The sequence below is a fragment of the Cyclopterus lumpus genome, chromosome 6 (assembly GCF_009769545.1).
Source record: "Cyclopterus lumpus isolate fCycLum1 chromosome 6, fCycLum1.pri, whole genome shotgun sequence".
In the NCBI taxonomy this organism is placed as follows: domain Eukaryota; kingdom Metazoa; phylum Chordata; class Actinopteri; order Perciformes; family Cyclopteridae; genus Cyclopterus; species Cyclopterus lumpus.
In genome coordinates, this window is record NC_046971.1 from 24,310,034 (window position 1) to 24,334,413 (window position 24,380).

Below are 24,380 nucleotides of genomic sequence, written 5' to 3' on the forward strand. Positions count from 1 at the left end.
TAACGGAGCCAGGGATCGAACCGCGGAGCCAGGGATCGAACCGCCGATCCTCTGATTGAAGGACAACCCTGATCTATCACTGAGACACGTTTTGCCTTCTGCCTTCTGCCTCACCCTAACCCTAATGGAGCACTTGCTCTCTATATTTCCTGAAAGATTAATCCATGAGTTTGAAACTTTATTGTTGAGCTGTTCTATTTAATGCTATTGTGCTTCCTGAACGTTAGTTTTTGTCTCTGTGGTGCTGCCAATGTGTTGCCATATAATGTGGTTGTGTTTTTTATTGTGTTGATATATTTCTGTTGTTTTAAGATGTGTTTTGTCCAATGTAATGAGATCAAACAGTCCACAGTTAAACTGTATATTCCACTTACTTGGAAGTCGACAACGCAAAGCAAAAGTAATATAAACAAAGTTTCAGTGGTAGCTCTTGGTGAGAAAGATATTGCCATAAGTGAAGGGTAAGAAAATGGCTCCATAAATAAAAGTAATATAGACATTAAATTAAAGCAACAGTTTAAGAGACCCAATTGTTCACAGAAATCAACATAATCTTTAAATACAACCTGGTTCGTGGCACACTGTCAGTGTGGATAGCTGAATGGATCACATTTACATCACTTCAACCAAAACACTGAGTTCCATCATGATGGTGGAGCACATGACACATTCGCCCAATATCTGCATTAAAATATGACATGAGACCACTCTGGCATTTAAACACATTTAATATACATGATACTCCACGATAGAGCTGACAGCTAAACAACAACAATATAGAGGAATATTTATTTGACATAACATGTTTCAGCTTCTCTTTGCTCTATCTTTGCATAAAGGGATTGCCTTTTTACTGAATTATAACTTATCTGTCTGCAGTTTCACAATTCACTATTTTCAAAATTGCTCCCGTAATGTGTGTGAATGTTAGTTACTGCTGATGGACAGATGGATCCTTAGCTCCTCCCATCAGTGTGTGAATGTTAGTTACTGCTGATGGACAGATGGATCCTTAGCTCCTCCCATCAGTGTATGAATGTTAGTTACTGCTGATGGACAGGTGGATCCTTAGCTCCTCCCATCAGTGTATGAATGTTAGTTACTGCTGATGGACAGGTGGATCCTTAGCTCCTCCCATCAGTGTATGAATGGTAGTTACTGCTGATGGACAGGTGGAACCTTAGCTCCTCCCATCAGTGTGTGAATGTTAGTTACTGCTGATGGACAGGTGGATCCTTAGCTCCTCCCATCAGTGTGTGAATGTTAGTTACTGCTGATGGACAGGTGGATCCTTAGCTCCTCCCATCAGTGTGTGAATGTGTGAATGATGTCATGTAGTGTTAAAGCGCTTTGAGTGGTCGGAAGACTAGAAAAAAGAAATATAAGTACAGGTCCATTATACTTCTAAAAATAAAACATATTTATGTATAACAACAGGCATCTAGAATCCAAAAATACAGTTCATCCATTGTCACAAACTGACACACATCTTAAGACTCCAACACATTGTAAAAGACAGAGGCAGAGAATAGTTTTCACTTTGAACACTAAACTGTTTTTTATTTGCTGCGAACAATTCTAAAATGCAAACAGCGGATGATCCTGAGTAACAGCCAATCCGATGTTGTTTCTGGAAAGATACTCCCATTTCAAAGCTTTGTGCCCTCACAGCCTCAACCAATCAGATCCAAACTCTCTGGGTCTGATATCGTTTCATGCTCTGATTCGTTCTGGAGCCAGCAATGGTCAAACAACTGGCCACAGCATAGTGTGTGTGTGTGTGTATTTTATTATATTGTTGTAAATACTTGGATCAGATGAGTTAGTAACAAACTTACATTTGACTAAATGTAATAAAATAAAATAAACAATCAACTGCTAATATTCATCTGCAATTTGAATATTAATTTAGAATTAAAATGTCAAAGTGATGAAGCTCCCAGCTATTCGGTACAGCCCTAACGGTAAGAGTGTCTTACTCTAAAAGGAGCACAATTGAGGGACAATCCCTTATGAAGTATATCTTTTAAGTAACATTTGACAAGAAAGAAAGAAAATAAACGTTTACATTTTAGAAGAGATCAATCAAGAAACCTATACTTTGGAATTAACGTAATTAATATTAAAGTACTGATTACTTTTAGAGTTCAACCCTTTTGTATCTTTGTATCTCAAAGATCACATTTTGACACGTGCTGCTCAGAATGTATGAAGGCTGTCGATGACTAGAAGGAGGCTCTTGAGAGTGATGCTTATTGGAGTTGACTGAGGAACAGCGTGTCGAGAACCAAAGTGCAGAGAGGTGTAACTACCTGTTTGAATGTTATCCGTGACACACTGTGGAGTTGTTACTGTGCACGTTGGTTTGATAGTGAACTGAAATGAAAAGAGACACACTGCACTAATGGTAGTCATTGATAAATGGTGATTTGGAGTCAATCAAAACGAGCTTTAAGCTGCCTCCCATTACTGCAGGCTCTATTTTCACTGTGACTAAACAAAGCCCAACTTTCCATAATTCACCTGCCATCAGAATAAGCAAACGGGACCAGGTTGAACCGTGTGACGGGAATAAATAAAACAATGAGACCGAAGTGATCTCACAGGAATGGACTCTGCCTCTGCCTCCATGCCTCTGCGTTTACTAAGCCTCTTCTTCACTGTCTGAATTAGCTGGCTCCTCTGGCTGGAACAAAGGATTGTGGGCCAGTTTATGCAGATCCTCTGGAGAAATCTCGCTCATCTTCCCGTCCATACCGAGCTGCATGGGCTGGATCAAATTAGTCCTGCAGGGAGAAATGATTCAAATGTAACTATGAGTGCATGTGTGAGTACAGACTGAGAATGGAAAACTGGCAATATTAATGAAAATAAGGCAGTACATGGCACTAAAGGCCTCTGATTCTAAGTTGTGTCTACTTATTATTTATTAATTTATAATAAATAAATACATTTACAAATAAAATATATATTTGTTTCATATGCAGTAAGCTGTAAGGCTTTCTATTTTGAAAGACAACAATTTAAAAATGAATGACAGCAGAATGCACTGTGGTACATGTCGTGTGTGGGCGTGTTTTAACCCAGCTAGTGGGAGGACCAATCTGATTACAGTCACATTGTGGGGACAATTGTACATCCCCAAAACGGAAGTCATCACATTTTATAGTGAAGATTAAGGGTATGTTTCCAGGAAATGAAATGTAAGTCAATATTAATGTCCCCAAAAGTCATGAAACATGACAGTGTGTGTGTGTGTGTGTGTGTGTGTGTGTGTGTGTGTGTGTCTTGCTTTTATTGACCTGGACAGTTTGTCAAACATGTAGACCAGCTTCATGGCTTCAAGTTCTTTCTGTTCCTCTGTCATTCCCTCCATGGGGTTGGGCTGTTCTTCTTGTACAACTCCTGTTATTGGGTTTATACTGGAGCAGAAAGAGAGAGAGACATATCAAAAGGACAGCCTTTATTTTATTTAAATAAAGCAGCTGATGTGCATAATTAATACACTTTAATTCACTTGTTTATTTTTCAATAGTTTAGTCCGTGTCCAACAAAGGCAGGAGCCATTAAATGCTGACTGCAGGCCGAGAAAACAGTTAAGAGCCTCCATTACAGAGGCGGACATTTTGAGCAGATGGTTCATTATAAGGCTGTCAAACGCTTCAGTTTACCTGGGAAAGCTCTGAATCAGGTTAAGGAAAGGAGATTGTCAAACCTTGCATTCAGGAAGAACAATGTGCATTTAATTCTGCTTCTGAAATATTAGCTATCAGCTATTTATTCTTGAGAGGAAACTGAACAGGCACATACTTGTGGTTATCTATATATCATGCTGGAGGGGTTATATATCACTTCTAGTCATTAAAGACCTGACTTCAGATACTGCAGAAAGACCTGGAGGAGCCCTGAGCGACAGCACTTGGCCAGTGTCATCAGATCCAGATGAGCAGCAGATTGATGGATCATTGGTTAAACATATAAACTACAATTAGGCATCCATCAAGTTCCTTAGTTAAAGCTACACAACATATCTTTGGAAAAAGCACGAGACAGTGAGTGTATGTGACACAGTGCTGTGGTGGTACTGACTGGGCCTTGGCCTCTCTGTACTCCTCTGTGTCAGACTCTTCATCCTCAGAGTAGATCCCAGAGTCTCTGCCCCCCCTGAGCAGTCCTCTGGCAGCCAGCAGACCTGCGGCATTACCGTATCCAGTGTACTTAATGAACCTAGAAACTGGATCGAGCGTAGAACATCACGTTACTGTTGATATGACAGTAGTTCAGCGCCTTCTAAAAGATCAATTCAACAAGCCTTTGGTTGGAGTCATAACCTTATATCTTTACATCAGCTATCATAATAGTTCAAGACATACTAGCAAAGATTTATATTAAAGACAGATGTTGTTATCCATGAGCATCTTAAGAACTGCTCATTTGATGTGAAGAACCTCTGGTGGATCTCTGGTCAGTGATTAATATCCCATTGGAATGGGGTTTAAGTCATATTATGTTTGAGCATTTCACCATAGCTAGTTTTGAAACAATGTGAATATAATTGATTCATTGCGATGCTTAATGTCACAGTGAAACATGGGCTTGAAGTCAGTTATACAAAGATTGCCATGAATTATTAAAAGAAATCAACACGTAGATATTTCCCTCACCACTTTCTTTGCAGAGAACAAAGAGGAACTCGGCAGCACAGTCCTTGACGTCAGTGTCAATGCACGTCATAATACGCACCAGTTTGTTCCTCAGAGCACTGCCCACCTCTGGCTTGTTCTTCACATCACGCAGCGGAGGCAGCACCTAAACACACACACACACACACACACACACACACACACACACACACACACACACACACACAGATACCCAAGCCATCAAAACAAAATACTCGTAGTTTAACTCTTCATCATGGATTCTCTTTTCCTCAGGCTTACCTTTGACCTGAGGAACTTTCTGGTCTCTCGGTGGACTCGGGCACTCTCAGTCAGCAAGGTCAGTGATGGGATAAGGGTTTCCTTCAGCTTATGTCCCTGGGAGGAAAGAACATTATTATTTCATGATGAATACAATAAATAAAAGTCAGTTTCATCAAACATATCCATGTAAAATAGAGTAATATCATTTTGGATTGTGTGTTATTTGGTGGTAATATAATGGTAATAATAAGAAATATGAACCATGTGAGCACAATATTAATTTAATAATAATAAAATTGTCCAATCCCACTGACAGTGATCCTAAAATGTTTGGCGCCCCTGATGACCTGGGTCTTTGTGGCAGTTGCCCTGTGGATAATTTAGCCTTGCTCATTGGACAACTGGACTGGAATGAGGTCAAAGCATGGTTGACCTTTGTTTTACAACCTGTCCTATCGTCTGACTTTTAGTGCTTCTTGTCCAGACATATTTTGTTGCGTCATTGTCACCATATTCTAACATGTCAACAATTAAACTTGAAGTTTCAACGTTATGATTACCCTTCGCTAAGCTCCTCCCTGAGTAAATATGACCTAACCTTTGGGGAAATTAAAAAGAGAGAAGCAGACAGAAGGGTCTACAATATGCGTTCATATAATATAGCTAACCTTAACTTGCTAGCTGTGTGTGGATGTTAGTTGGCTAGCCTGTTTTATTTAAACCAACAATAAATAATGTAATGGTCAAAGCAAATGTATAACCAACGATTAATTAATACTAGCCAAGAGTGATGCAAGGCCAACTGTAACCTAAGCTAGATGAGGTTAGCCAGCTAGCTGTTACTACGTGACATCTGGCGTGACACGTGACATCTGGCCTCAGTAGTGTAGCGACCCTGTAAAGGGGGGCTTTGTATTTGGAGGGATCGGTCGTCAACCCCCTCTCTCTAGCCAATCACGGTGAGGCAGTGTGCATGCAGGTTGAGGTGCTTGCCTGTGATTGGTGGAGCAGAGGGGAGGCGCGTTTGACCTGTTCTGGGAATGTTAAGCTTGTACCGTGTTGATAAAACTGTCTGTGCACTTAGCGTACGAGTGTCTCGTCAATGTTGTTGTTGAATGCTATCAATAAAGTATTCCGGCAAGGACGTCAATCCGTCTCCGTGCGTGAAACGTACCGTTACAGTATTGTTAGCTGAAATACAAACAGCAAGCTAGTTAGTATCACTGAGCCAATGGCCCAATAATTGTTTGGGAATATTACAGACATTGACATTATTCTGAATAGAACATATGATTGTAAATTTGAAGTCACTGTTTTAGCCGATGCCCAGGATGCTCGCTAGCGTCTACCAACTGTGAGCACAGGTGCAAGCAACAGGATGCCAATTTGTCTTGAACACATACAGTGCAGCATCTGCTGTTAGAGTATTCAAAATAACATAAACAACAACAACAAAAACTGTTGCGTGTCCATGTGCTTACACAAACAAAGTGCCTTCAGTAGACTGCCACCAGCCAACAAATTGCACACTGCCCGTCATTGACACACCAGTATTCTTCATCATCATAATAGTGTAAACAATATGTGCAGTAACAAAGCAGCCATTAAAGATAGTTAAGATTAAAGGCAGCATTGCATGGGTTAGGGTCCAGCTAGCTGGCCACTTGGGACTTCATTGGACCGGAGTACAAAGGACTTCTTAAAACGGTTCAGCCCATTTACAATGCAGTTCACTTTATGACCACCAGTATCATTAATAACAAGGATTTTCTGATTCCACATAGTACCTTTAAGTAAATGGAATTAATAAATTGCCACCACTTTTTGTCAGGTCCATAAGGTTTTTATACTGGTGTGCATAGATTAGATGATGATTGGATGTGTAATAATGAAACAGTCAGCTGCATTTGCATGAAATCATTATAAAAAGTACACTTTTTTCACTTGAGTACAATGTAACTAGCAACTTGGAGCAACAAGATGGCAACATGTTATATTACTACTGTTAAAATCATCTAATAACATGGAGCTACCTAGTGACAAAGCTCAGCATACGAAACACGGGAGTTGGCTGTGTTCATTTAAAATACATCTTTTTTTAAACCTTGTTAAATCAAAACTTAAATCCATGTTTCCTTCAATTGAGGTTATGATCCATGCCTTTTCGGTAATTATTATCGTATAGGTGATGAACCCACATCCACAAAAGAGTCTTGTCTTACCCGGTCAAGGGTTTTCTCCATGTATCCCAGCAGCATGCTGACAGCATCCATGTTGACCCCCATGTACTCAACGGAGCCTTCTTGCACTTTGGGGATCAACAGTACATCCAAACAGAGCAGAGGAAGGTTACCTAGCAAGTGAACAGTGTGACTGTGAAAAAGAAGAGGAGGGAGTTAGAGGGACGGTGTCATGTCAGAGCAATGACTGGATCATTCAACAGAAAAACAGACAAGTAAAGCGTGTGCTGTCCTACCTGTGGAACTCCTCAGTCCGCTCCTCTTCATCTGCATGGCTCATTAGACAGTGTCTCAGTATGGCTCCCAGATGTCTGTACTCTGCTGCCTCTTCCTGTTCACACAGATGTTACACTTGTTCACATGTTCCAAACAGAACTTTTATCACTGTCAAATGTAGTCTTTCCTGTACATTTTACATTTGCTTGTGTGTAAAAAGCTGACTGGGGAATTGGTAATTGCAATGCAGATCATATCTTCCAACAGAGAGCATAAAGATTTCTAGCATGTTCAACACAACCTTGTTGTTTGGCTGAATTGGCTCAAGAAACCGAAGCTTCCCTTGACTTTGGTTTGGACTGTAATGTCTCAACAACAATTGGATCGATTGACATGAAACTTCGTAAACACTTTAAATTTCATCTCCAGAGGATGAACAGACTTGATCCCCTGAATTTCCAAGGTTTTTACTTATCCAGTGACATTTCTAAAAATCTACTTTTTGGTCCAGACCATGTCCCCCTCAAGATACATTTCAATAACATTGGTGATTCGAGCTCCATCATCAGGTCAGTGTTTTTAAATTGCCCAATGTTTTGGTTTATGACCAAATACCTGCAAAACTATTGACATTCAAATCAGCCTCAGTTACAGTTTTTGTTTTGTCTTGTATAAGTAGCATGTACAGTATTTAAATGTTACGATACAAGCAGGAAAAACTCAGGTAGTGAACATGCTCTACCTTAGCATTTGGCTAAACGCACCACTAGCCTAATGCTGCGTTGAAGTGCGTTCACACCAAAAGCGTTGCGAATATTTTCTTTACTCGCCCGACTATTTGTGGTTTTTCACTTCATTCGCACCTTTCGCGTCATTCGAGCCTTAGAGGGGCGTGGCTTATCTCCGTGCCTTTACTCCGCGGAAACAGTTATCATTTCCGCCATCCACCACGGAAGACATAACCACTATTTCTGCTTTATACTTGTTGTGGAAATCCCACGCACTCGTGTTTGGGTTCATAGAATCATCCTTAGGCTCACACAGCTCGGTGAATTTCACCGACTGCGTCTGGATAACTGCTGCATCCAGCGCTACTAGAGTAGCAGCAGCCAGTTTGATTCACCAACGTCAGGACGTCTCAACACTGATTGGCTTTCGCAACTCAGCATTGAGCGAATTTTTCAACGTTTAAATATTTAAACTTTGGCAAATGAGGCAAATTTTTCGCGCTGCACTATTCACGTCATTCGGCGAACATTTGCTTTATTTGCAACCATTCGCGTCTGTGCAATGACTGCATGGAATCTACACGCGTGACAAATTTGCTACGCTTTTGGTGTGAATGCAGCATAAGTACAGCTGAGGAAAGGTTGGAGACTTCTAGGTGCAACACACACGTGGGTGACTGTGGTTCAGTGGTGAGCACGGTTGTCCTTCAATCAGTGGATTGGCGGTTTGATCCCCGGCTAGCCCATGTCGATGTATCCTTGGGCAAGACCCCAAATTGTTCCCGTATGAATGTGTGTGTGAATGTTATTTACTCCTGATGGGCAAGTAGCACCTTAGTAACAGCAGTCAGTGTGTGAATGGGTGTGGATGATGACATGTTGTGTTAAAGAGCTTTGAGTGATTGGAAGTCTAGAAAAGCGCTATACAAGTACAGGCCATTTACATGGGCCACATCATGAAAATTATGACGTCTGTAAATCCCATTTGGTCTGTGTTTTACCGACGATACAGGAGCCTGAATGTACCAACACCATGAGTGAATGTGACAAAACGACTGCTTTACTGCTTTTTTTTCATGGCAAAGCAAAAATAAGACAGTGGCTTATCCCGAAGAGTTGATACAGAAAGTAAACAACAGAAACAAGTCATTCCGCTTTAACATATGGTAAGTGGATTTTGGATGATCGTTATATTCATTGCATTTTGACAACACATATAGCCAATATTCTTCAGTACCTCGTCGACCTTACGCCTGGCTGTGTCGAATGTGACATTGAACAGTATTTTCAGTATTTCCATGGCCAGTTCTATCTGCTGGCGGCTCAGAGGGGGCAGTTGTTCAGGTGGGACGTCCTCTAACCCTGCCCTGGCCGTCTCCAATGTATCTGGCCAACACACACCCAGTGTGGCATCCAACTGGTTGCCTAGGACACACACAGGACAGGAAGTTATCAACTTATCTGGGTCAATTTGTTCCTTCTTGTTAATATGGGGTCAGATCAGTCTCAATAATTACAAATGCACACAGAGAGACTCACAAATGCAAACACAAAGATTCACAAATGCGAACAGAACAATTCACAAATATGTTCGATTTACAAATGCACACAGAAGGATTTACAAATAAATTAGACGTGACAAATGCACGTGGAACGATTCACAAATACATTCCAATGTGTGTGTGTTTTATGAGACTTCGCAAATGCATTTTTTTTCAACATAGACCTATCTGTAGCCAATCAGATGTCGCCCTCATTTTGAAACAATTTGTAATTATTGAGACTGATATGACCCCATATGTTAATGCTCGTCTACTTTTGTTTGATTATTTTTTACAGGTCTTGTTATAGCTCTATCGGACTTCAGATCTTCATAGGTGTTACAGACCATTCATGACCAGGAAGGTGAGTTACCCTGGACACTAGAAACCTAGAGAGCAGACATTGGTTTCCCAGTTCATTAGTTACACTGGTCACACAGGAAATGGGTTACCTAGCAGACTGAGGCCGTGAAGCTCCTGAACCAGCTGCGCCCTGACGTCCATTTTCAGAGCAGTCAGCAGGAAGGTGATGCGGAGGTCAAAGAAACGCACCTGGACAAAGAGCAGAGACTTGTTCACGATATCTGCTGATTCCTCTTCACTGGATATCAAACCTAAAAAAATATTTTGAAAACTATAGAATACCAAAAGCAGATGCTTGGTCAGTCTTTATTTCCAGTTATTTTAACCAAAAGTGTGAAGCGTAACCCAATCTCCAAAGAATTATGTTTGTATTGAACTAATTTTGCAATAGCAAAGATACAAATGCAGTTTTTATGGTTATGCTTCGGCATTTGAAACTCGTGGTTAAAAAAAACATGGTAAAATATTGGAGACAGGACCAGGCAGCAACCTCTGGTTCTAAAAAAGTGAAGGCAAAGCTGAAGTGTCTTAATCCTGCATTCTTTCCAATGGCCATCATGCGGCGACTCCACTGGTTGCAAAAAGAAGATTTATCTAACTGATGTCCATACCTCATGGATCCAGGTGGGATCATGGCACTGCTTTAGCCTCTCGGCCACACCCTTTATCAGCTGTAGATCTGCTGCTACAGCCTGCCATCCATCCAAAGAAACATTTTAGAAAATTAGCACCAATCAAATTACATTTAATAATCTGAGGAATTCATGTCAATGTAGGTATGAGGAGACACACAGCAGCCTGACCTGTCCTGTCTCGTTGTGTAGCAGGATGTTAGAGATGGACTTGAGAGACTCAACAATCACTTCCTGGTCAGAGTTCTCTGAAGGAGAGGAAGCTTCCTTCACCTCCTCGGTGGGTACCTCTTCGGCCTGTTCCACCTCTCCGTCCTCGCCCTCAACTAGGAAGAGAGAGAATGGCAAAGTCAAGCAGCACATCCAACCTTTATGTAGACCGCTTTTAGGGTAAACGGTTCTGACGGAAGATAAACCGAGCTGCTTCTATCTCTATTTCAGCTCATTCAGATCTGTCTGCCCCCTGTCATGCATGTAAATGTTATCTAGAATCTTGTGTGACACCTTCTACTCACAAAGGTTGTGAGCACAGCATTGTCTGTGTACACAGGATGGGTTCGGGGACCGTAATGAGTGTAGGTCACCTAAGTTTTGGCTGAACTCAGAACCCAACATGCAATTACTGCAGTTACCAGCATTAATTGGCAGAAAATATGTGAACTGAGAACATTGACTATAAATGTTATAACAACATTCAGAAGTTACAATTTGACTACAACACTGTACTGGAATTCAAACAAGACTTAAAAAGTCCTTTAAATTCAACGCTTCAATTCTAAATTTAGAGTTATCAGGGAGTTTGAAAAGACTATGCAAACGAAAAGGAGTGGTGCATTAATGTGATTCTTTTGCTTCTTTACGTGTCATGGGAAGTTTCCCGGGAGAAGCCACAAAACAGAAGCAACAGGACAGAAGCATTTGGATCAAAAACCCTGGTGATACCTGGGAGAGTTACCAGGAATTACCTTGGGCAGGTGTGGCAGCAGTGACAACGGCAAAGCCGGCGTAGCGGGCGAGAATGGACATGGCAGAGCGGCTGATGAATGGCTCCAGGCAATGTTTGTCTCTGGACAGGATTCGAACCGTTTCTAGACAGGCCAGCTGACAGGAAGGCTGGAGCTCTCTGGTCAGGAAACCGAGAACCAATCCTCCCAGAAGCTGCATCACACAACAAAAGAAAAGATTTTAATATTGTAGGTAGATATAAATAACCTCATTTGGAAGTTGAATCACTACTGAATGCTGAATTCTTGAAAGTAAAGTAGAGATGTGCCGATACCGAGTACCAATACCAGTGTGACTACTATTTATTGATATATATATATATATATATATATATATATATATTTCACCACCACCCCAAACAATAACCATTCCATAACTGTAAAAAAATATTTTTGTTATTTATGATCATTATGTTCAGAAAAACAGAGGATTCAAATCCTCTAAAAAGGAATTTTAAATGTATAAAAAACAAATCTCAGCGTTAGTATTTGTAATGATGCCTAATAAGTTGCTTAGAGCTTGTTAGAAGGTTAAAAAGGTCATAGTTCACTCTGTAATATCTATTCTATATTGCTGTGAAAACATTCCCCTTCAAACAACTCTATTCAAGTTTCTGACCAAAAAACAAAATGTTCCAAGATTACATTTGAACACATTATGATCAATTTCTAATGTACCTAACTCAATGTAACCCCCTTAGGTTAGCAGTTTGCCTCGTTATTTAGCAAAGCAGGACTGTGCCGCCCACGGTCTGCTAACAGCTAACGACTGTTGGTTACAACACAGATTAGTAGTTTCATATGTAGCATTATCAGAAACAAAGAGGTTGTTTAAGCATCGGTTTGTTGTACTAGTTTGCGCAGTGCAGTACCGATGAGGCAGGATGTGACACGTGTTGTTGTTGATCTTGTGTAGCGTAAATGAGCTGATGAATGGTATGATCACGTGATATCAGATCAGTAAATAGACTCGCACACTCGGCGATACCATCCAACATTATAGGATCGGGTATCCCCCCGACAGGGGGCACTGTGGGTCAGTGGGTCATCCTTCAATCAGAGGATCGGCGGTTCAATCCCCGTCTCCGCTAGTCCATGTCAATGTATCTGTCCTTCGGCAAGACACAAGTGCTTTTCTAGTCTTCCGACCACTCAAAGCGCTTTAACACTACATGACATCATTCACCCATTCATACACCGTAGAACAGCTACGGGAGCAATTTTGGGGTTAAGTGTCTTGCCCAAGGACACATCGACATGGGCTAGTGGAGCCGGGGATCGAACCACCGACCCTCTGAAGGACGACCCTGTTCACCACTTAACCACAGTCACCCCCTATATGAATGTATGAATGTATGTATGAATATTAGTTAGTCCTGATGGTCAGGCGGCACCTTAGCCCCTCCCATCAATGTATGAATGGGTGTGAATGGGTGAATGATGTCATGTAGTGTTAAAGAGCTTTGAGTGGTCGGAAGACTAGAACAGCGCTATACAAGTACAGGTCCATTTATCATTTCTGACACTGGTATCGCCGTATTATATTTTTTAAGTCGCTTACGTTTTCTGTCTGATGCAGTGACCAGATGCCGGCAGCTTAAACTGGCACTGATAAACCAAGCTGCCTTGCATAATAACTTCCTACAGTCTGTGTGCAGGTGTTTGCTCAATGTGTACACACGTCACACAAAGGCACACAATGGCACATCAACTGCACCGGCACTATTTTTGCCTCTAGACTCATACACTATTTCTATCTTATTCAATCTACCAAACTTTCTCTAATTAGAGGCACTACCATTCCCTCCCAGAGGAGAGCATTGGGATCACACACCTGGAGCTGATAATAATAATGCATTTTATTTGTAAAGCATTCTTTTCATTCAAAAAGAATCTCAGAGTGCTACAGAGACAGTAGATAGTTAAAAACAAATAATAGAAAAGAAAATAGCTGGCAGTGATTTAACACAAAGTCATAAACGCCTTCCTGAATAAAAAGGTTTTTAGGCCGGTCTTAAAGAGTCCAGGTTCTGTGTTGCCCTCACGTGGTCTGGGAGACTGTCCCATTAACAAGAGGCCCGGTTGCTCATGGTGCGGAGCTTGGTGTTGGGGACCCGGAGGAGCGAGCTGTTTGTGGATCAGAGGGTGCTGGTGGGATCCGAGATTGTCTTTCCTCTAAGTTGGATCTCTGACGTTAAAAGTAATAAGAGGAAACAACATTTTTGTTTTCTCGAGATCTCAAGATAACAAAAGTTAATTAATGTCGATCCAAGATGTTCATCTTTGCTGTAGTTTGAATAACGGAAGGTTCTGAATGTTGCAGTTCAACAACAGTTGCGTCCTCACTGACGTCTTAATGTCTCTTATGGGGGGAAATATGAATATTATTATGGTGAATTATGTTCCCTTCTTAAAGCACCGGTTTGTGCCTTTACATGTGTTCTTTTACTGGTGACTTCTGTGTTTATATAGATGTCAGATCTAGATCCCACACATTTTAAGACTTAAGAAATAAATACAGTACAAGCTTGACATGTGTCCTCAAAAACATTATTTAAAAAAAAAGGATTTCAAGACTCATAGGTAGTCTGTCTTTACTGTGGCACAGACGTCCCGACCAACCAAAATCAGGAAATGATGTCAGGGTTCTCTGTTATAATAACACAGCGTCAAACAGCCAATGTCTATTCAATTACATAGTGGAGTAATGTATATCTAGACATAGAATATGGTTTATCTCCCTCTGTGTATATTGTTATATGAGCTTCTCCTTGCTTTGTTGAAATATCCGGGCCGGCCTTATAGTACACGTTAGCCTGCATGTTAGCGCGCATGTTAGCCTGCATGTTAGCGTGCATGTTAGCCTGCATGATAGCCTGCATGTTAGCATGCATGTTAGCGTGTATGTTAACCTGCATGTTATCGCACATGTTAGCCTGTATGTTAGCACACATGTTAGCCTGCATGTTAGCGTGTATGTTAACCTGCATGTTAGCGTGCATGTTAGCGTGCATGTTAGCATGCATGTTAGCGTGCATGTTAGCGCACATGTTAGCCTGTATGTTAGCACACATGTTAGCCTGCATGTTAGCGTGTATGTTAACCTGCGTGTTAGCGTGCATGTTAGCGTGCATGTTAGCATGCATGTTAGCGTGCATGTTAGCGCATCCCACTCGATAGCTTCGCTCATACAGCAGTTACTGCTGTTAAGGAATCTTCAAGAGAAACGTATCTTAATCGTCCAGATCATTTCCATTGACTATCAGCCAATGAGCAGCACTCAGCGTCTGGATGGAATACCTCTCTGTCCCGCTCGTCCTCCTTGCTGAATGTGAAGCAGTGGTTCATCTGGAGGAAGAAAAAGCAGAGGGTGCAAATGAAGTTGCGGATCCGCCATGTTTCCCAGACAGTGTAACACAACTCTGACATAGACAGTAAAGGCTGACACGGTAACAATTTGCCTCAATAGATTTCCACTGGAATATAATACACATATTAGCACCTTATAAAGTCTGTTATATATATATATATATATATATATATATGTACATATATATACATTTGAGTCATTATTAAGAATTATTTACAGCACCTCAAATATTCAGAAATTAACTTATTGATTGTACAAATGTAGGACTTTTATTTAGAAGAATCTCTGAATTGGTACAGTTAAGATGTTTGATTTTTGCATGGATGTGGTTAGAAATGTTCTGAACACACAAATATCAGTCAGTCAGTCAGATATAATTCAACGCACAAACAAAATGCACAATTTAGTTGTATTTTCCCTTTAACTCACTAGATGAAGGTCACATCTAATTTCCATAAATGCAATCTGTATACGTTTTATTGACATCTTCTTTTAAAAATTGAATTTTGTGACACGAAGGATCTGTCCGCAAATTTCGCAAAATGTCTGCTCGCTCCCAAACTGGCCGTTAAAACGCATTAACCATGAATTTCAGTATATAGGTGCACTACAACCAAAAGGTAGCCGGTTCTCTCCCCATAGTTGCATGTTGAAGTGTCTTTGAGCAAGACACTGAACCCCCAGTTGCTCCCCGGGCGCTTCACTGCAGCCCTCTGCTCCTTAATAACTAAGATGGGTACAATGCAGAGAAGAATTTCCCCACGGGGTTCAATAAAAGTGTAACACAATTCCACCCGCTCCTGGGGGAAATAGACGTCTCTTTAGCCGGTAGTGTACAGGGGGCTTTATGGTACAACATCTGGCTGCTGCTGCTGGAAACAATGCTGTTGACAGCAGAGTTTCAGGGCTGAAGAACATTGAGGTAAATGAGGCTAAAACGCTCTGTGAAGTCAGAGATAATTCTCCGTATGCGGTCATTTGATCCGTTGATGAAGTGGGTATAAAGTAGTGTCCTGGTTGTGGGCTGAGAGCCTCCATGGAATCCATTACAATCATGAAATGTACAAACGTTACTGTACCACTCAACAGAAGAGTTTCATCTTTTCTGTGTTAGTGAACGTTTCAGCCTTTCTGTCCCACTGTTTTTCTTCTTTAGTACTTTGGCTTAGACCTGGTCCGAGAGTTTTTTGGATACATGTGTCTGTTTCTAGAATGCCTTCTCATGTACCAAACCCTTTGTATTAAGACTTGGCATTCTACTTGCGCTGTGTTTGAGTCTATCAATGTTGCTTTCAATCTCAAGGAAGGAAAGTGCTGCACTCTGGTTCACAAAAACATAAAAACTTTCTTTCCAGCACATGAAACTTTAGCTCTCTCTCTCTCTCGCTGTCTCTGTCTTATTTTCACTTTACCTGTGATTTCCACATCTCTTTGTTGTCTTTACCTGCAGTTTAATATTGGCCCAACAAACAGTTATACTGTCACACTACTAAACGTTAATCCACACCCTCCAGCCAACATAATCCAGAATTCTTAGTGCCCATTCTTTTTTAAAATAAGTAAATCGAAGCCAGCGAGCACCAAGGTCCCCGCTACTGAGGAATTCACCCGGTGAGGGCCTGCCAGCGCCAGGGAGAATTCCCACGAGGGATAGAATGGTCTTGCGTGGACCCCACCGTTGTAGAAGAGTACACATATTTGTGGTTCATTATACTGTGGCAGTTGCAACTAACAATGGGAAACACGAATTGTCTTTTATTACCAATAATCCCTTGTAATGCAAGTGTCCCCAATACAAAAAGCAAAACTGACTCGAAAGCTATAGAATCAAGGACCAGTTCCTTCAGAAGCCTGCAGCTAGAATGAATGACTTCACTCAATGTCTATTTTATGTTTGCCTTCTGCTGTCAGGACTGGTTCCCCCCAATTAGGAACTAATTTGCACACATTTACGCTGTCACGTTCTTGTAAAGAAAAGGGAGCACATAATAAACCAGCGCAGGCTACCAGCATACGGAGACTTTGGAACCAGAGTCCCCTGCAGCACTAAGCTCCTCATCTCTTAAGGGCTTTAGAAGAGCAGGATTTGACCGGGGGCCGTAGGAGACTGTATTTCTGTATCGGAGAATCTAATCCAATTGCCTTGAAGATCAACTCCCACACTGAGAGGAGCGTCCAGTAGTGCTCACCTCGATCGACAGCAGACCGCGGGTTGAGAAGGTCAGGTGGTCAAGACTGAGAGCTCTATTTTTGTAAAGATCACAGTTAAGTGCACCTTTCCCAAACGCACTTTTTTCCTCAGAGGAAACTTCTTGTTGTCTGGGAGGTGCACAGATGTGCTGCCAAGAGCTGAAGATTACTCTTTTTATGTTAAATTCCCCTCATGTGTAATAGAGCATGCAATAACCATCTGCAGTTAAATACCACCTTTAAATAAAATAAATGTCTTCTAGTTTTATGTTTGTTTAATTCATAAAAAGAAATAACATTGTTGATGATCTGGGAAAGAAATGGTTGCATCTTTAATCTTATAATGCAACATGAATGTGATCCTGGTAATAATCCAATTAATTTCAGGATAAAAAAAAAAAACACTCAACCATTTTGGCCAAACACTCTGAATGACACCATGTTGCTCATCCCTGCCACATGTTTACCTGTGATGTTATTATTGATTCATAGCTCCGGGCGACGCTTGTTTAAAAGGAAAAGACACGCAGAGCTGTTGCCCCAGTTACCAGATACCAGTGATGGAAACACCAGGGGAGGACTGGCAGGAGCCGACGGTCCTGAGGGAGTTATTAGAGAGATTGAATTGATTACAAATGTTCGCCGTATGAACTGTTCCCAAAACACCCATTGATTGACACTGTAGCAGCAACTGTAGAAGAAACATTTAACACAGTGCATCTAGTTATTGTGCACATTATAATGCCACTGGGATGTCCATATCAAATAAAGTCACGTCAAGTCAATCTATCAAAAAGGTTTGATAGGTAATCCAGATTACAGGGCTGGTTATCAATCTTGATACTGTACAGCTGGCATTCATGCCATAATCAAAATACAACTCTTTTGTCTGCTGGCTGAAAAACACATAATGAATGCAAGACCAGGTTGAAACCTAGGCTATGTTGGAACGTGTATGAGCAATGTGCACCTGGGGACGGACTAGAGGACTGTCTTTGTTTCCCTCTCCCTCTTTAAGACTCGGCATGCACTGCAGGATTAAATGGATTTCAACATAATGAATACCAAAGTCCACACAGGTTCTGTACAACAGGACTTTAACTCATTACAACCAGGTGGCAACCTCCGGTTCCGCCGCGTGAAGCTGGTGCAGAAGTGTCTTAAAACCTGCATTGTCTCTACTGACCAGTAGTTACCAGTTAGTCCATGTGGATGTGTCCTTGGGCAAGACTCTTAACCCCGATTTGCCCCTGCAGGCTTTCCGTGTGGCGTATGAATGTTGTATGAATGATAGATAGTGCTGATGGGCGTGAATGGGTGAATGATGACAAGTAGAGTTGAAGAGCTTTGAGTGGTCGGAAGAGTAGAAAAGAGAAATGCAAGTACAGTCCATCACCATTTAATTTACTACGAACAACCATGGACGCATTCTGCTGAAAGTCAGCCGTGAACACGGACACACGTGTCATGTTTGAGTAGAAATTGGAATATCGATTCTGAAAACCGAACATAAAACATTTTGATGGTGGTGACAGTTTTAAAATGGGGTTCAAAGCTAACTCGTCTGGTTGGCTGGGACAAATCGCCACTTCCGTTGACATGTGTCTTATTGCTGTATAGTTTGACTTTTAATTTACAAGAGGAATAATGTATTCTTTCAAAAGTTACTTATTATTTAAAGTTCAAACAATTTCAGGTATGAAGGTTCATTGTATGATTGTCTGTCTGTTGCTTTGGTAATTACTATGTTATCATTGGTAGAAGAAATCTCTACACAAATAAGACTTAAGTTGTAATAAACAATAATCATCCTTTAATGCAGAATGTAAAGGGAGATCAAACAACCCTGAGCTGGAGTGCACTTACTATGTTAATGAAAACCGACAAAACATTTAACCTAACCTACACTGAGTAATCAATTTATTCTGGTCTGGTCCTTTAATTAAGCAATAAGGTACTCGAGGCAGGACTGTATCGTCAATAATGTCCTGCATCGAGTACCTTATTGCTTTTATAATACAGTTGCCTGCGATATTATAAATAGTAAGTAAATAGTAAGCTGCCTTTCAGCACAAAATAGTTGTAGCCACCAAACGTTGTGTATCGCATATTAGTAGCCGAGAGAAAATAGTCCCCATGCTATGCAACAGACAAACAGCATTGGGAACATCACGTTTGTGCACATACTGTTTTTTGCAAGTTACTTCAAATCAGAAGCAAACTATTTTACTGCAGCTCTGATTAATGGTATCAATAAATAGATGGGTTTGACAGAGATGGGTACTTCATATTGTATTTCCATGAAAAGCTGCAATATGTTTTTGTATGAACAAGGTACCTAATATGTAATGTGTAAGGTCAAAGGCGTGTCTCCCTGGCTCTCCACAGCTTTCTGGCCTCTTTCAGCTCACTGTTTTGAATTGAAGGCCGACCAATGCACTGTTTGGACCTCATCACGTGGACAAAGCTTGTTATGCTGTCCCCCAGTGGCCAAATAAGTAATACAAGTGGTTTGATGTCTCTACTATGGGAATTAAAACATATTATTTCAACCAGTTTAAAATATTCAGTATAGTTGTGTGAATAATCTGTGAATAGTATACGGGCACATTGTGTCACATGTGGCAGTGTCACAGTATTTGCTAATGGTTAAGCAAACAGGTATTTGTATTAAATTCAATTTGATGCAATGAAGACCTTATGATTTCTCTGGATGTTGATAATAATCTTTACAGAGGGCCAACTAGCCCGGTCTCCCAAGCAGCAGCATCTAAACGGTGCAGGTGTGTGTAGCGGAGCTCCAGCTATTCCTGCTGAACAGGCACCGTTCACGTCGGTGATGACATCATGTTTACCTCCGTGTTGTAGCTCTGTAGAGCCGTTAAAGCAGCGTCCTGCTCTCCCGTCTCCATTTGCTCTATGCAGGCTTTTAAATCCATTTTCTTCGCCACTAAGTGAGCAGCAGCTTCCTCCTGAGTCCACCGTCACAGCAGGACCGTGTGCGTGTTTGTGTGCGTGCGTGTGTGTGCGTGTCACTCAGGTTGTATATTCACACTACAGTTAGTCTCCGCCCACAGATGACCACGTCATACATGATGTCTAGATCCCTAAGAGCGGGCGAGAAGCGATTAACAGACAGTATTAGCTCGAGCCAGGTGCTGCGTTCAAGTGTCCCAGGGAAAGACGTAAGAAATTGAGAATTGTTGGAAATGTAATCAATTCAATTCAATTCAATTTATTTTGTATAGCCCAAAATCACAAATGACTAATTATCCTCAGAAGGCTTTTCAATATGTACACATACAACATTCCGTGACCTCACGTCGGTTGAGGAAAAACTCCCCGAAACACCTCAGGGAGAGCAACAGAGGAGGAACTCTCTATCAGGATGGACAGAAGCAATAGATGTCATGTATACAGAATGAAAAACATAACAGAGTTATAACACATTCAATGCATATGACAGAAATGATTCCTATAATGAGTGAAGTAGGCATGAAAAACAGCTGTAGAAAATATATGCTTTTCCCTCCCTACCTGTCTGCATGTCTCAGCTGCGCTGGGGCCGAATCGTTTTGGCCCAGAAGAGACAGGTCTAAGAAGCAGTTTAGCCAATTACTGATTAAAGATATACTTTTTTAATGAGATGACAACGGCGACCACGAGCAGAAGCACTTCTCTTCCAAGAAGACCCGTTTGAGAGAAGGACTTTGGGGGAGAAACTACAGGTAAAACATCTGGGCCCAGATCAACCTCACAAGAAGACTACAGACTGATGAAAGGGAAGCAGACAGGAAGCTTCTGTAGAGACCGGCGCACCCGGAAGGTTTGGTCCGCTGGATGCTGTCGTGCTAATGCCGTATTGTGCTTTATAAATCAACGGGGACAGATCCAGCATGGACAGTTACGGGAGTCAGGGACATGAAGCATTTGTCGGAAAACATGAGAACACCAGGACACACATGGATAACTCCGTCAAGCAGCCATATTGGGCAAAGTGAACGTCGCTACCAGCTGGACGAAGGACACAGGAGTTTGGTGATAAAAATAGGCACACTTTAATCCTAACAAGGTTTATAGGGGCATCTTAATATATAAACATGTTCTATTAGATTTTATATATAAATATATGATTTATATTATACAATATTTATTTTGTATTATAATATATTTATGATATTTATATTGTATATTTATATTATATGGTATTTATATATCATATTATACTGAATAGTATGAATGAGATGTCCTTATTATGTCAGCGTTGGAATAAATTAAATATTTAACTACAAAGTAGAAATGCGTGTTTGATACTTCTTTTCATTGAATCATACTGGGATGTTTGCTGAAATTGATTGGATGGCCCTACCAAAAAAAAATTCCACCAGCCGCCACTGAGTACTGGTATTGGCATAACTAATAGCAATGCAACTAATTATACTACTACTACTTTACAATGGACGTTTCTACTGACCGTGTAAAATATCATTTTAATAAATTTCGCCCTTCAATCAGAGGATCGGTGGTTCAATCCCCGGCTCCAGCCATGCACAAGGGGGCAAGACATTTAACCCCAAATTGCTCCAGTAGCTGTGCCTTGTATGAATGTGTGAATGTTACTCCTGATGTGCAAGTGGAACCTTAGCTCCTCCCATCAGTGTGTGAATGGGTGAATGATGTCATGTGGAGTGGGTTTGGAAATGGCTCCATACCCTGGTGTATATTTGGATGTCTTTTCTCCCATCAACCTTGACCAATTGTCTTCAACGGTTTCTACTTCTAAACCGTCTACCTGTCTCTTAGACCCCATCCCAACGAGGCTGCTTAAAGAAGTTTTACCTTTAATTGGCACCTCTCTGTTGGATATTGTTAATGTGTCTTTGCTAACAGGCCATGTACCACATTCCTTCAAAGTAGCTGTAATTAAACCTCTCCTGAAGAAGCCCACTCTTAATCCAGAGGTGTTGGCTAACTACAGACCGATCTCTAACCTTCCCTTCCTCTCTAAGATCCTTGAGAAAGTAGTTGCAAATCAGTTGTGTGACCTTCTACATCAGAATAGTTTATTTGAGGAGTTTCAGTCAGGATTTAGAAAACACCAGCGCACAGAGACAGCACTGGTTAACATGACAAATGACCTCATAATCAGATAAAGGACTCATCTCTGTACTGGTATTATTAGACCTTAGTGCTGCGTTCGACACCATTGATCACGACATCCTATTACAGAGACTAGATCAGTCGATTGGCATTTCAGGTACCGCACTAAGTTGGTTTAAATCCTATTTATCAGATCGATCTCAATTGGTATTTGTAAACGATGAAGCCTCAATGACCACCAACGTTAATCACGGAGTTCCACAAGGTTCTGTGCTTGGACCAATTTTATTTACCTTATATATGCTTCCTTTGGGCAATATTATCAGGAAACACTCCATAAACTTTCATTGCTATGCAGATGATACTCAATTATATCTATCGATCAAACCAGAGGAGACCAACCAGCTCGCAAAAATTCAAGCATGTCTTAAAGACATAAAAACATGGATGACCTGCAACTTCCTGATGTTAAACTCAGACAAAACTGAAGTTATTTTACTGGGCCCTGAACACCTCAGAGATCAATTATCTGGTGATGTGGTTTCTGTAGATGGCATTGCCCTGGCATCCAACACCACTGTAAAGAATCTCTAGTTATCTTTGACCGAGACTTGTCCTTTAACTCCCACGTGAAGCAAATCTCAAGGACTGCATTTTTTCATTTACGTAACATTTCAAAAATCAGGCACATCTTGTCTCAAAAAAATGCAGAAAAGCTGGTTCACGCGTTTGTTACTTCCAGACTGGATTACTGCAACTCCTTATTATCAGGCTGCTCTAATAAATCTCTTAAATCCCTCCAGTTGATCCAGAATGCTGCAGCTCGTGTACTCACAAAAACTAAGAAAAGAGATCACATGACTCCTGTATTAGCTGCTCTGCACTGGCTCCCTGTAAAATCAAGAATCACATTTAAAATTCTTCTCCTCACCTACAAAGCCTTGATTGGTGATGCACCTTCATATCTTAAGGAGCTTGTAGTACCATATTACCCCACTAGAGAGCTGCGCTCACTAAATGCAGGGCTACTCGTGGTTCCTAGAGTCCTAAAAAGTAGGATGGGAGCAAGAGCCTTCAGTTATCAAGCTCCTCTTTTATGGAACCAGCTTCCACTTTCAGTCCGGGAGGCAGACACAGTCACCTCATTTAAGACTAGACTTAAGACTTTCCTCTTTAATAGTGCTTATAGTTAGGGCTGAATCAGGTTTGCCCTGGTCTATCTCCTCTTCTCTCTCTACTTATGGATGAATGTACATCTCTCCATTGCACCTTATTAACTCTGCTTCTTTGTGACTTTACGTCTTATAGGGTCCATTGGACCTGGCTGTGTCTGATGCATCCTGCCTGATGAGCTGGCTTCCTGCCATGGCCCCTGCTGATGCGCCCTGCCCCCCCTCCTCTCTACCTGCTTCTGTTTCATGGATTGTGGAGGTCCATTCATACATTGTCATATTAATTGAATGTGTTTATGTAACTCTGTAACGCTGTTCATTCTGTACACATGACATCTATTGCTTCTGTCCATCCGGGGAAAGGGATCTCTGTTGCTCTCCTGAAGGTTTCTTCCCTTTTTTCCCTGTGAAAGGTTATTTTTGGGGAGTTTTTCCTGATCCGATGTGAGGTCCTAGGACAGGGATGTCGTATGTGTACAGATTGTAAAGCCCTCTGAGGCAAATTTGTAATTTGTGATATTGGGCTATGCAAAATAAACTGAATTTAATAAAATCAGTTCAGAGTTTTTACTTATAAATATATTTGAATTGGTACAGTTAAGATGTTTGATTTGTGTATGGATGTGGTCAGAAATGTCCTCAACATATCAGTCAGTCAGATATAATTAAATTGATTATCTTTCCATTAACCCTCAAATCAAAGAACAAAGACACTTCACACTCAATGTATTTGTATTTTCCCTTTAACTCACTATGCAGGTCACATGCTTAATGTCACTGCTCCTAAACCGTGATGCAAACACGAGATCTGTGTCTCCTTCCACTCTGACCTATATTTAACCGTTTAACTGTGTCTTATTTTTTACACTGTACACACTACATACCAGCCTATTGTTTAC

The 24,380-nt window shown here is 41.1% G+C and overlaps 1 protein-coding gene across 2 annotated transcripts; it reads right to left on the minus strand.

Moving 5' to 3' along the window:
• Positions 1 to 711: 711 nt before the first annotated feature.
• ric8a (RIC8 guanine nucleotide exchange factor A) lies at positions 712 to 20,275 on the minus strand. 2 transcript variants are annotated; one of them, XM_034534039.1, is made up of 15 exons: positions 20,065 to 20,259; positions 17,677 to 17,808; positions 14,950 to 14,997; positions 11,611 to 11,803; positions 10,817 to 10,971; positions 10,625 to 10,705; positions 10,103 to 10,202; positions 9,347 to 9,534; positions 7,402 to 7,496; positions 7,148 to 7,298; positions 4,944 to 5,039; positions 4,665 to 4,809; positions 4,090 to 4,234; positions 3,303 to 3,422; positions 1,329 to 2,786 (listed from the first exon to the last, which is right to left on the minus strand). In XM_034534039.1, the coding sequence occupies exons 3-15, from the start codon at positions 14,995 to 14,997 to the stop codon at positions 2,645 to 2,647; spliced, it is 1,659 nt and encodes a 552-aa protein (XP_034389930.1). In that variant the 5' UTR covers positions 17,677 to 17,808; positions 20,065 to 20,259; the 3' UTR covers positions 1,329 to 2,644. The 2 variants fall into 2 exon arrangements, with proteins under 2 accessions (XP_034389929.1, XP_034389930.1); XM_034534038.1 differs by lacking the exon at positions 17,677 to 17,808 and having other exon boundaries at positions 712 to 2,786; positions 20,065 to 20,275.
• Positions 20,276 to 24,380: the final 4,105 nt, after the last annotated feature.